The 13,934-nt window shown below is 41.7% G+C and overlaps 1 protein-coding gene across 1 annotated transcript in view; it reads left to right on the top strand.

Annotated features, from left to right (window-relative positions):
* Polr3g (polymerase (RNA) III (DNA directed) polypeptide G) overlaps positions 1-13,934 on the top strand; it is a 37,177-nt gene extending 23,243 nt beyond the window's left edge. The window contains exons 5-8 of the mRNA NM_001081176.1: positions 595-645; positions 5,577-5,659; positions 9,512-9,655; positions 11,649-13,934. Coding sequence (NP_001074645.1) covers positions 595-645; positions 5,577-5,659; positions 9,512-9,655; positions 11,649-11,735 — 365 coding nt within the window. The 3' untranslated portion in view covers positions 11,736-13,934. The remainder of the gene's footprint in view (positions 1-594; positions 646-5,576; positions 5,660-9,511; positions 9,656-11,648) is intronic.

Below are 13,934 nucleotides of genomic sequence, written 5' to 3'. Positions count from 1 at the left end.
TACAAGGCCCCGAGTTAAATTTCTAGCACCCTCCAGAAAATTAAAAGAAAGTAAATAAAAAAAGGAATTGTTTAGTTAATGCAACGCGGAAAGCCATCCCTTGGGGAGAATTTATATGTTCAGAACTACTAGTATTTTTAATTGAAAATTTCAAATAATTATTAAAATTATTTTATGTCTTATGTATTGGCTTTGATTACCTGCCTTAACTTTTGAAAAAAAAAGTTACATAATATGTATATATCAACAGACAACTTAGAAAATACAAAGTAGCCAAATAATAATAGTAAAGAAAGCACTTGTCATCTTGATAGTAACATCCACAAAGAATTTCCATAAGATTTTTTTTTCCAAGACACTTAATTACACCATTTCAAAGCTGTTTAATGAGATCTTTTTCTCTACAGGAGAAACTATGTCAGGGTCGTTCTATTTATATTGGTTTTGTTTTGTTACATTCCACACTAAATCTGTACAAGCAGATACTAAGAAATGTTGCTGTCTTTGCATGAGCAGCTGTTACTGTGTTAACTAGCTAAGTCCAGAGCCACCAAGGACACTGAGACTTTTCTATTCTTTCTTTTGTACACATAGATTGGAGAAGACTTCCAAGAGAGATGATGCCAAGGAAAAAATGCAAAAAAGGTACACTGGCTAATAGACTGTAGTCCGAGTTTGTAAGAGTATTGCTGAAGCTCGGTATTGCAAATTCTCTAAGTGTGTCTGACATTTTGATTGTTTTACTGCCTCTTAGTGACTGTTGACTTTTGAATCTTCTATTTTCTTACGTTAATCTCATTCCTTAATTGTGAAAATTTGCTGTGCTAGCAAAGAACTCTGGTATATAGACGGTCTCATTTGTATATGTGCAGATTTTTATGATCTCACCGGCTATATTGTACATTGGTTCATGACACATTTTAAAATTGGGGCACTGTTGACTGTTGTTGGCTGTTGGGGGAGGGAGAATCAACTTTTAAGGATGTGGCCAGTGTTGAGTTGACAAATTTGACTCAGTGGATTATTAAAAGGAGGAGGGTATAAATTTGGGAAGAGAATGTGGGACTTGGGAGGAGTTAGTGGGAGGAGGGAGGACAAGTTGAAATAAAGCACATTGTATATAGTTAGGAAATTCACAAAGCATTAGTAAGCTATTTAATATTGTAGTTGAACCAACAAAAATGTATCCCTGTCTAACATAAAATGAATGAGACTCAGACTATGGTTATTTCTTTGGCTTTGATAATTACTCCGTGTGGGAGGTAACCCCTGATATGCTCTTCTGACTGCTGGCCTGCCTGCTTCCCCAGCTGTGTTCCCCCAGATACCTGCTGTTTCTCCTGGCCATGTGCATCCCCTCTCATGGCGGCTTCTAGCAACAGACCAAACCTCAACATAAAATTAAAAAGAAAGGCATGTACTGGGAAAAATTGAAGAGCTGGTAGAGCTTTATATTAGATAAAAAGATACCAAAGTATCTATGTTTGTTTGTTCTTTAATAATTCCATTCAATAAATAATTGTCTGCTATTACCAGACACTGCCATGAGGAACAGAGAAAGCTCATGTAGTTGAGACTATTCTTGCTTCTTGGAGCTTACAGTTAGGTGGAGGAACAACATGAAAGGACTGGGGGGTGGCTTGATCAGTAAAGGGTTACCTTAGTTCAGATCTCTTTTACCCATGTAAAAACTTTGGCACTGCTGAACCCACCTCCAAAAGCCTGGGACTCACTGGACAGCCGATCAACTCTGGAACACACACACAAACACACAGAGACACAGAGACATACATACCCACACACATACAATATGAAACGAAAACATACGACGTGCTTTTCGGAAGTCTGGGAAAAGTTCTGAGGAAGCGCAGTGGATAGACCATTACCGTCATGATAAAACATGCAAGTGTGTAGATAATGCTGGTCACATGCTACCATGTGTAGCAGACTGGAGGTCTGAGAACCTACCTATCTTGGTTATCATTGGAGCTTCATACATTAGTATTGCTAATGTACCGCTTCTGGTGGCAAGGATTCCATTTATTGAAAAACAAAATTACATAGTCTTTCCCCATGTGTGCTAGTATTCTTAATTGTGCGCAGTGTAGGTTTTGTGTCTGTTCCTCCCAGTTGTGACGGCCTGTATTGATGGACATGAAGGTAGATAGATAGCCACAGAGGGCTCAAAGGTGGCAGAGGCTTGTTGAAGAACCAGCCTCAGATAGATATGGAAAGAAACAAGTACAAATATGTGCACACATAAAAAATTATTGTTAACTATGGGAAATTTTCATGTCAACATTTTAGGATAAAAACAGTCTTTCTGGCCGGGCGATGGTGGCGCACACCTTTAATCTCAGCACTTGGGAGGCAGAGGCAGAAGGATTTCTGAGTTCGAGGCCAGCCTGGTCTACAGAGTGAGTTCCAGGACAGTCAGGGCTACACAGAGAAAGCCTGTCTTGAGAAAACAAACAAAAAACAAAAAACAATCCAACAAAAACCCCAGTCTTTCTGTACTATTGATGATTTGATACTTCCGAATGTGAGCATGTGTGCATGAATTAAGTATTAAAACACAGAGAAGGAAAGATGAGTGGGTTGAATCTGGGGCTTTTTAGTAAAATAATAGTAACTGTACCTGAAAGGAAGTCTCAGTGGTTCAGAGTGCTTCCTGACTCATCAGAGGGCTCAGAGCCCAGAACCCACATCGGGTGACATCAGGTGACTCATACACGTCTGTAACTCTCAGTCTGAAGAATCTAATAGCCCATTCTGGCACACACACCACACCCATACACACCCAAATAAAAAATTAAATACTTTAAATGAATTTAATTATATATTATATAACTTGTTGTATTCACCTAATTGTTGTATATATTGTGAAATTAAATAATTTCGTAAAAAGTCCTTAGAGAAAATGAGTTTATAGTGTGAACGGATGACCTTCTCCGCTAACAGTTGTTGACAGTGTTCCATATTTTTGGAGCTCTTTGTCATACAGGATCCTATGCTTTGAGTACTTATTAAACAGTCCTTGCCGTCCAGGGAGATGACAAAAGTTATAAGTTATACACCATTTAATGTTAGGTTATTTTTTTCCATGAAACTTCATTAATTCAAGAGCTGTGAAGTAACTGTCTTAGTCAGGGTTTCTATTTCTGCAACAAAACACCATGACTAAAAAGCAAAGTAGGAGGGAAAGGATTTATTTGGCTTACAGTTCCACGTCATAATCCATCATTGGGGGAAGCCAGGACAGGAACTCAAGCAGGGCTGGAGCCCGGGGGCAGGAGCTGATGCACAGGCCATGGCTTGCTCCAGCTCTGCCCTCTGCAGCACACATACTTATCTTCTGGGCTCCGGCTGGCTCCACTCCACTGCTGCTGCTGTTCTTGTGGTTGTTTTGTAGTGCTGACATCTCCAAAACTACTGGCTCGCTTGCTGCAACTGGACTTCACTTTGACCTTTCACTCCACTCTCTTCCTGGTGCCTCATCTTCTCTGCGTGACTCCTCAGTCCTGGGCCTTCAGCTGCCACCCAGGCTACACGGCCACCAATGGCCTCTCTTGGCCTCTCACACGCTTAGCATTAGCAGCTCTCCATGATCCCGTCATGCCTTCAAACCCATGCCATCTGGGTGACTTTTACACATTACTAAGTCCAGCTACCAACATGAGATACAACCTTGGCTACCTCTGCAACACTGCTTCTCTGTGCTCTCAGGAAACACTTCCCAGAAGATTTCATCTCAGTGATGCTGGTGTCTTCTTAATCACCTCTAAGGAATGTCAATTGTCCTAGTAATGAAAAGGTTTCTAAATCAAAATACCAAATGGCCCTGATAGAGTTTTCAGTCTTCTCTCTGAAATTTCACAAACCCGGCCTCCATCCTCTTCATTGCTCTCAACTTTAATATTTTCTAAGCTTCCACAGAACATCCCACAGACCTCTTAACATTCAATGGCTTTTCTAGCCCAAAGTTCCAAAGTCATTTCATAATCCTCCCCAAAACACATGGTCAGGACTGTCCACAATACCCCACTGTCCCCCACTGTCCTGGTAGCATTTATTGTCTTAGGGTTTCCATTGCTATGAAGAGACACCATGATCAAGGCAACTCTTACAAGGACAACATTTAATTGGGGCTGGTTTACAGTTTCAGACATTTAGTCCATTATCATCATGGCAGGAAGCATGGCAGCTTGCAGGCAGACATGGTGCTGACAGAGCTGAGAGTTCTACATCTTGATCTGAAGGCAGCCAGGAGACTGGATTCCATACTGGACAGAGTTTAAACACTCTCTCTCTCTCTCTCTCTCTCTCTCTCTCTCTCTCTCTCTCTCTCTCTAAGGTCCTATATATGACATTAAAACCCACCTCCACAGTCATACACTTCCTCCAAGAAGGCCACTCCTACTACAACAAGGCACACCTCCTAATAGTGCCACTCCCTATGGGCCAAGCATTCAAACACATGAGTATATGGGTGGGGCGGGGATGATGACAGCTATTCAAACAACAGTAGTGACTCTTCATTTAAAGGTTTTAAGTCCACCAGTTATGGGTCATCCACTGTGGTCTGCAAATCATTTGTGTGTTGAGTGTTTATCTTTAACACGGCTAAGTCTTTCTGAGCCTGGTTTTTGACGCCTAAGGATTTGGGGGGTGTTTGATTTTGGTAAAGAACTGTAGTCATTTCATCTTGTGAGAATCATTTATTTCTTATAAGAATTCCTTGGTAATTGGCATTCTTCATAGGAAATAATTCTTTGATTGCCCATTGTTTTAGAATAATCCTGGAAATGAAATATTTTGCTTAGAGTAAAACAAATTGTGTATCTTTGAGCTTGTTGAAACAGTTCCTTTCACCGCTGTGAAGTGACCGGCTAACCGTTTTACTTTTCTCTGTGAAAACAGTTCTTGCAAACATCAGGTGAAAGCTCTTTCCCTACCCTTTGCCAGGGCGGATTTACCCTGCACTTCTCTTGCTTCACATCTGCTTAGCACTGCTTGTGTTAAAATGGACTTCAGTGATGGATGGGTGACCGAGAAACCCTTGCAGGGCCTTTTCTTGTTATTCTAGTGTTTCTGTCTCAAGAAATGTTATAGCAGATTTTGTCTCTAATCATATTAATGGTAAGACTAAAGTTTCAGTGCTTAGTCAAAATATACCTGGTTGTAGTCTAAATAGTACTGTGCAGAGTGACGCATATGCCATAGAGCTACACCACAGAGCTTAGGAGGTACCGCCCTTGCTCTCCTTGCCACAGTAGAAAATCTGTTAGACTGGAGAGATGGCTCAGCTGTAAAGAGCACTGACTGTTCTTCCAGGGGTCCTGAGTTCAAATCCCAACAACCACATGGTGGCTCAAAACCATCTGTAATGGGATCTAATGCCCTCTTCTGGTATGTCTGAAGACAGCTACAGTGTACTCATATATATATATATATATATATATATATATATATATATATATATATAAAATAAAGAAATCTTGAGAGAGAGAGAGTATGAATGAATGAATGAATGAATGAATGAATGAATCTGTTAAGAGATTGTGCTTTCATTACAGGGGATCCAAAATCCAAGCCGAGCAAAGCTGCAGCCAAGGCTACATCACTCATTAATTCTGCAGATGTGTTGAAAACGATTGAGGTAAGTTGGTAGTTATAAATGTGAACGAGTACTACCTCTTCCCCCACCTTTGAGCCTTCTCCTTTAATCATGTGGATTTGCAGAAGAGAGGCCCGTGCTTAAGTTAGGGCTGAGCTTTGCTATTATGGAGGTGTGGAGAAAGAACTCTCCTGTCTGAGCCCTCCAGGGCTTCTGCTGTCTGGGGGCTCCCACCCTGACTTTTTAAGCTCTGCCCACAGCCCCAGGCCTTCTTTTCACTGTACCCCTAACTCCCCCATTGTATTGGATTGTGGCGTGGGGGAGGGGAGAGACACGTGACCCACTGGCACTGTAATGGATGTGATTCTTTACAGACATCCTGCTTTCCCTTTGTTGGTGTGTGGTTCTTTTACCCCTCACCCCACATCCCAGTGTTTTGGAATGTATAACTGGAAGACTGTAGTGAGGCAAAGATTTTCTGGAATTTATTTGCCTATCTTTAATCAAAACAAACACAATTTAGGTTAGTACCTTGAGACTGCTGTCTCCTCCCTGCCTATGACACATATGTTCTTGTTGTGGACTCCAGAACTATGCAAATTCATATATATATATATATATATACTTTCAGAAATACTTTGCCACAAAAAATACAGAACTTCCTCCTGTCATTTTTTTAAACTTTTAAACATTATTTTATTGTTTTATGTGTATGAGTGTTTTGCCTGCATGTATGTATGTATGTATGTATGTATATATGTATGTATGTATGTATGGGTAACACCACATGTGGTACCTGGTGTCCATAGATGTCAAAAGATGGCTCTTAGCTGCTGAGCCAGCCTGAATTCCCCTGTCAGTGATGAAGATAGTATGCCACACTTCTGCATTTTCACGTTGTTACCTAACAAAACATGCCTAACATAGGCATGGCTCCAGATGTGACTGTCCAGAGCTCCCTCATTCTGTTGTCAGTGCTGTGAGAATGAACTGTAGTTACTTAATCATGTCAATAATGTGCTACTGAAGAGCTTTGTTTCTTCTGCTGTTTTGCTGTTATTACTAATGCTGAGAGTTTATAATAAGCGTGTCACATGAGTAGAGTTGCTGGCCTCTTTGGCACATCTGCTTGATGGGAAGGTCTTCATTTAACTGCTTCCCTTTCTGAACAGTGCTTGAGCCGGGTGAGGGCATGGCCAAAATATACATCTGGAAGATCATTGGCAGAGCAGCAGCAGGCGTCAGGTTCACTAGATAGAATGGTGGTGGACTGTGTCCGGTCCTGCCTGCACAGAAAGCTTGGAGAAGCTCTCCAGAGGCTCGCACGGTGCTCTGTGGATTGCCCTTCACTTTGGGTGTGGTTTTCCTTAGGACAAACTGTGCTTCCTTGGTGCTGACATTTGCCACCTTTTCCAGAAAAATTCTAAACATAGAAATCTTAATGTGTTTACAGTTTTAACAGAGCAATGGTTGTTCCTGGTTGTCTCCAGCAAAAGCAGCTTCGTGCTTTATTATGGAGGCATCTCCGGGCAGAGTCAGCAGCATTAGGTCCGGTCTCAGAGCAGTGGCATGCACACCTTCCTTATGTCTTCTTTCCTTGCCTGTCCAGTGTCTAAGCTAGAACTGCTCTGGGTCTGCATCTTACCTCCTTTCCAGATGTCAGTCCCTCTCTCCTTCTACCTGCACAGTCAGCTTGAGTAGTTAAAGGCCATGGAAGAGAAAATGGAGAATGCTGAGTAGGAGAGCCAAAACCATTAGCTCCTTGGAAAGAACAAAGTCATCACACAGTACGCGTCCCTGGGATTATAAGGGACGTCTGAAACTGCCTCTGTTCACTCTGCTGATGTACACGGTGGGTTGGAGTTGGATGTGTGTGGCAAAGGTAAAGATGAGGCTATCTGCTCTGACCGTGTGATTTGGCATCAGTAGAAATACAGTCTTTGGTTCGTACAGTACATTGGATGAGTGCTGTACTCTGAATAATACAGTTGATGCCTTGTTTTAAAGAAAACAATTCTGTTTCTCATTTTGAAATAATTAGTGACTTTCTAAAAAGATAATAGAGTATACTTTTCACAAAGTAAAATAAATATTTCACTTCCATTTTAATTGCATTTAATTGTAGGCTTTTTTACGTATGGTCTAGTAAAAACAGAAAAGGACACATCTTAATATTAATGTAGCATATATTGTGTGTGCGTGTCTGTGTGTGTGTGTAACCGTCTGTCTGTCTTAGATGTTTCAAAAGGCTTATGAAAATTTGGGTTGCTTAGGATTTTCTAAGAAGATGGCCAGTTGGGAAATTGTACACATGATATTGTCAAAATAACTGCCAAGGCAAGGCAATGGTTGTTATTACGGTAAGCTATCCCATGTGTATACGGGTCTTGGTTTTGATTTGTTCTGCCTGAGCGAGGTGAATTACAAGCAACATTGTTTGAATTTTATTTAAAGATTGGGTCTTAAGAGCTTGAGAGACGGCTCGGTAGATGATACATTTACTGGGCTAGCATAGCAACTGACAAGTCAAGTCTCAGCACGTGCATCGAAGCCAGGTGGACCTGCAGCAGCCTGTGATCCCAGTACTCGGGAGTCAGAGGGGAGTCGCTAAGGCAAGCAGTGGACTGGCAAAACTAGCCAGAACCTGCCTTAGTAAGTTAAATGAAGCATGGATGAGGAAGATTTCCAGTGTCGCTTTCCAGCCTCCACAAGCATGTTCAAACGAATGAGCACATTGACATGCACACATGCATTCCACACACACATAAACATTCTAAATTCATCTACATGGGGTTTGGCTAATGTGATCTTTCCTTTGCCTTTGAACTTCTTCAGTTCAATTTGGAACTAAAATAATTTCTAAGGTGAATATTTAGGAAGAGCAACAAAGTTATAGTTAACTCTGGATGTAAAATATGTCTTCTGCTCATGAATAATCAACAAAGCCTTAAAGAGAGATGGAGCATGCTAACACAATAATTCATTAATTACTCTTCTTTTGGTTTTTCGAGACAGGGTTTCTCTGTGTAGCCCTGGCTGTCCTGGAACTCACTCTGTAGACCAGGCTGACCTCAAACTCAGAAATCCGCCTCCCTCTGCCTCCCAAGTGCTGGGATTAAAGGCGTGCGCAACCACTGCCTGGCTATTAATTACTCTTCTAATTACTGTTAGTAGTAATCAGAAATTAGGTCATGTGAATCTTTAATTATGAAAACGATTGTTGTGCCCATCTCACAGAAAACCTGTGAAACTCTGTTGGGTGAGGGCCACCCAACTAAGCAAACAGATAGAGACAGTAATAAGATTAGGTAACATCAATTGAAAAAAATAATTGGTAGTAATAAGGCATTTATAAAATCAAAACTGTGAGATGATGTCCAGTGTGTGGTGTCCAGGTAGACAGCAAGAGCCGCCCAGAAGCAAAGCCTCTCCAACTCCCTTCCCCTTCTTTGTTTTTACAGTTGCTAATACCAGCAGTGTGTTCAGCGATGTGTTTTAATCTTCTTTTCACAACCTTCCAGATGTATCATGAAGCAGAAATTCTTGGCAATGGGAAGTCATGAAAGACAAAGGAGACAGGGGTGGGATAAACTTAAGTCACGTCAAACGGTTTAGGAGGAGGTAGGATAGAAATCCTGAAAAGAAAGCGTTGCGGATTAGAATTCTAAGCCTAGAGTAGCTGAGGGAGGCCCAGTGATAAGAAACAGAATGAAGAGTAGGTGTTGCTCTGAAGGCCGTGGCTGCAGCTTCCCTCAGAGGCAGGAGGCTGGCTGGTAATCCCGTAATTTAGGATTCAGCGAGGATGGAAGATTATCGTAGCTCTTCTTTTTTAGCTGGGTGTGTGGATCAAAGAGTAACCATTTGCATGTACATTAATGAATCTCACTTTATCAGGAACTGGAAAAGAGAGGCGAGGGTGAAAGATCGGATGAAGAAAACGAAGAGAAAGAAGGGAGCAAAGAGAAAGATAAAGATGATGAGGAGGATGGCGAGGAAGATGCAGAACAGGAGGACTACGATGAAGAGGAACAAGAAGAGGTAAAAGTCTGCTTTAGGAAGATAAGGGACTAACTCCATTAGAGGCCTTGTAACTTGAAAGTTCTACTCTTTGGTCTTTTTAATTGATTAATTAATTGAAATTTCATGGTAATTAACTTACTCATGGAGTTGAGTTGATAAATACTTCACGTTAACGAGTACAGTGGAGTATTTCATCTGCTAACATGTCTATGTTAATTAAAGAAAATACTTGTTTTGCTGTTAATAATTTGAATATTTAGCTTAAGAATGAATCTGGGACTCAGTGGAGAGCCAAGAGCCACTCAGGCCACCAGGCTCAGCTGTGTTATGCCTGAGCAGGACTGCTAGCATCTCTGTTAGCGTCTGAGTCACCAAACATTTGGAGTAAGGACCCACGGCTAAAGTACAGTGTTTGACTGTGAATGCCAGGGCTTCTCTTACTTGCTTTTGGGTGGGAATTCATTTGCTCATATTTCCTTACATGCATAGAGCCAAGGCCTTGTTTCCTAGGTGCCTTCCTTTGAGTGCTCTGCCAGCCACCCCTTCCCTAGTACAGAGGCCCCAGGCTCCAACTTGGTGTCTGGATATTTATGGATTTCTAGGTATCAGAGTAGCTAGGCTAATTTTATGGCTCTATAAAGGGTTTTTGTTGGATGCGTAAACTTGCAGGATTTAGGGAAGAGAAAGTAATATAAAATACACAAATGTACATATACATACTAGATTTTTTTTTTTAATTTGTAAGAGAAAGCTGGATTTCCAAAAGCTTTCTTTTGAGAATGTCATCTGTTTTCACTGTAAATAGTTGAAATGTGGATATTTAGGGGATAGGGTCTGGGGGTACAACAGGGTCTCGCTATCTATGTAGTCCAGACTGACACTGAACTCTGCAGTTCTTTCTGCTTAGTCTTTTTCATGCAGGGAATACAGGTGTGAGCCACTATGCTTCTCCTGCATAGCTAATTGTCCACTCACATTTTTTGTACATGCATTGGGTCCTGGCCTGTTAGTCCTTGACCTTCGGTGCCCCCAGTCTATCCTAGAGATCAAACACGTCCTTAGCATTGTTCTATCTCATTCCATCCCTAGAGTCTCAGTGTGGACACAAATGTAAGAGCTCTCTAACACCACGGTGTATTTGTTAAATTTTGATTGGTTCAAAAGTCTCTGTTACAAAACCATGCACTACAGCTGTCCAAGAAGTTTTGTTTTGTTTTGTTTTGTTTTTTTGGTTTTTTGAGACAGGGTTTCTCTGTGTAGCCCTGGCTGTCCCGGAACTCACTCTGTAGACCAGCCTGGCCTCAAACTCAGAAATCTGCCTGCCTCTGCCTCTGCCTCTGCCTCCCAAGTGCTGGGATTAAAGGCGTGCGCCACCACGCCCGGCTGTCCAAGAAGTCTTAATCTGCCTATAATCAAATGGATTTTTGAAGTTTTGATACAAGGCACGAATCTTTTATAGCCTTAAGGTCTCAGTTAGAACTGACACCTTGCCAGAAGCCAAGAAATCCTGAGGAGAATGTAGTGTCGCTTCCCATAGGTTTGGGTTGGAAGGAACAGTCCCTCTGTGGTGCCATTCAGCTTTGTGCCTTCATGCCTGGGTTCTGGTGCAGGGTAAAACTATCGATGAAGCACTTCTTCCTTGGTGGCCCATGCATGGGTACAACAAATGCTTAGTGTTTCAGCTCCTTAACCACCTCCTCGCTCCACCAAGTAGTGCTGCCCAGGGCATCCCTGCTGAGGTGTACTCACAGCACTTTCTGTTCTTTAGCTGGATAGCTGCACCTGAGCACAGTAGAAAAGGGTACTTAAAAGAAAGCTGGGCTGATCAAAATGTGTGAAAACTTCATTTGAAAAAGGAACGCACACAAGCAAGACTTTCTATGCAAGTCTTCTGTGTTTCCTTTTTACCTCAACTTGGTATCTGTAAACGACAGAGATGTTCTTTTTTGTATTGTCTTCAATGGTGCCTTCTCATCACCTGACTGACTGAGGAATCCATCCCTTCTCTTAGGAGAATGACTACATTAACTCCTACTTCGACAACGGCGATGATTTTGGTGTAGACAGCGACGACAACATGGATGAAGCCACCTACTAGCTGTGGAATCCTCAAATGTTTGGGGGATTCAGCTTCGAGCGTTTGGACCCACTTTATTTTGGATAAGGATTAAGTCCGTATTTTCTGTTGTTCAGTGTTCTGTATCCAACTCTTGAGAACGACTTTGTGTTTACAGCCCATGACCTTACTCCCTTACCTCTGCCACACCTGTGACTATGCAATGCGGTTGTGGGTTCTCTGGCTTTTGTTTGATCTGGATTTGAATGTTTCTAGAGAGTTTTCGTGGCACTCTTGTGTGTTCACAGTTTAAAAAGCTCACTCTGGCTCACCTGCTGACCTTCGGTAGCAAGGGTTACTCGTCATAGTGGATTTCTCTTAATACTGCACGTGGGGCACTTTAAAAGCAAACTGGACGATGATTTCTCTTCCCTGGAACATTGTTTTATCACGCTGTGACCTCATAAACTGACCTCAGAAACGTCCCTGAGTTCCTAACAGTAGAGTTATGCTGATAGGAAACAGGTTCTCGGCAAGCACCAGTGACCTGGGTGAGACCCACTTCAGTTTCCACCTCAGCCACAACAAAGACTTTCACGTGGGTGGAAGGTTCTCAACGCTTGGCCTTGGGGATAACTCCAAGCCTTACAGTGTACAGTGTGTAAACTAATGATTCCATTGTAGTAAGTCTGACACTTTCAACTTGTTGGGCTGGGACTTGTGGGAGGGGAAGCTGAGACACACTGCTCAATTCTGGACTTAAACTGGAAACAAGTCCTGGTTGTGTAAACCTCATGATAAAATGGTGTGTGAGTGGATATGGTGAAGGGCACTCCCCTCCTTTGTGTTTCACAAGACTCATAAACTGCAAGTCAATTATATAATCACTGTAAAATCTCAGGTCATTTTGGAATTATGAGCGATTCTTCTTGTTTTAACTTACAGGGTGACTCTCCCCTGCAGTTTTCTATTTTGCAGGAGAAAATATCCAGATCCCTTCACCTCTGAGGACTTTAAAACATGCCAAAGATTTTCAAGGGAATTCATAGTATGCATTTCGAAACTAACGTATTAACAGGATCTGCCTACGGGAGGAAAATCGGTTTTTCCCAGTGGGAGACTTGTTACTCAGTATCCTCTGACCGGAAACTGGAGGCCTGCTTCTTCTCTCAGGATCGAGATAACCTTAATATTAAGCTTAAGTTTGGGTGCCTTAGTTTCTCCACTTGTAAATGGTTTCCTATCAAAATTTATAGGAAAATTTATAGTGTTTAGACACTAACCAGAATTGACCAAATATGCTTTCTTTTACGCTACAGAAACAACCATGTCGTAAATTGTTTGCTCTGTACGTAGTACTGTGGACGTGAGATAGCTGTGAGGAACCGTTTCCTGTTGAGTTATAATTCGATTTCCAGTCTTGTACCTGTGTTAGAAACGGTAGTTTCTTTGTATGATCCGAGAGATTCCAAAAGTCTTTTCTCAGGTGAAGGATCACTTTCAATGGCAGTGCTTCTTTAAATACTTCCTGATGGGTTCGAGAGCCCATCTTGACAGTATACTGCTGAACGCTTACATCCAGTTCCCAGGAGCTGATAAAGATGCTGTGAGATTCCTAGTGGAAACCAAGTCTTTAAAGCTGCAGTGTGTTAGGGAACTTATTAAGTTTTAGTAATAATGGCAAATGCTGTTATTTGGGAATAAAAAGTACTTCATTCTCTTATGTTTGATACCGGGGCCAAACAAGATTCCATTCGTAGACACTCTTTGGTTGTTTCCTTCCAGTATTACAAAGCCACAGATAACTTTTCCAGTTGGGAGCCGCACTGGCAGTGAGTTCTTTCCCAGCATCCACTGTCTTCAAGGGTGTGCGCCTTCCACCCAGAGGGAAGCGCTTTCCCACAGGATTGACTCGGAAACCCTTGGCATCTCTCCTAAGGATGCGCATCTTCATTTGAAAGATCAGCTTACAACTCTAAACGTACTAATTTTGAGGAGAGATGAGATTTTCCAGGCTGCTTGACTACCATAAATCTTGTTTACTTTAGCTCTGAGTCTATGAAATTACCTTGTAGAGAGATAAATAAGAGTACTAGTTAGAGAAGAGTACTTACTGGGACTGGTGATAAAATATCTTTAACAATCTCGTAACAAAACTAGTTGCCCACATGCTGATTTTTCTGTATTTGTTTACACATACAAAATTTAAAAAAATAAAATTTTGGCCTTAATACCAAGATG

This window comes from Mus musculus, chromosome 13 (assembly GCF_000001635.26).
Source record: "Mus musculus strain C57BL/6J chromosome 13, GRCm38.p6 C57BL/6J".
Taxonomy (NCBI): domain Eukaryota; kingdom Metazoa; phylum Chordata; class Mammalia; order Rodentia; family Muridae; genus Mus; species Mus musculus.
Note: the sequence above shows the minus strand (reverse complement) of the source record. Positions and strands in the feature narration are given on the sequence as shown.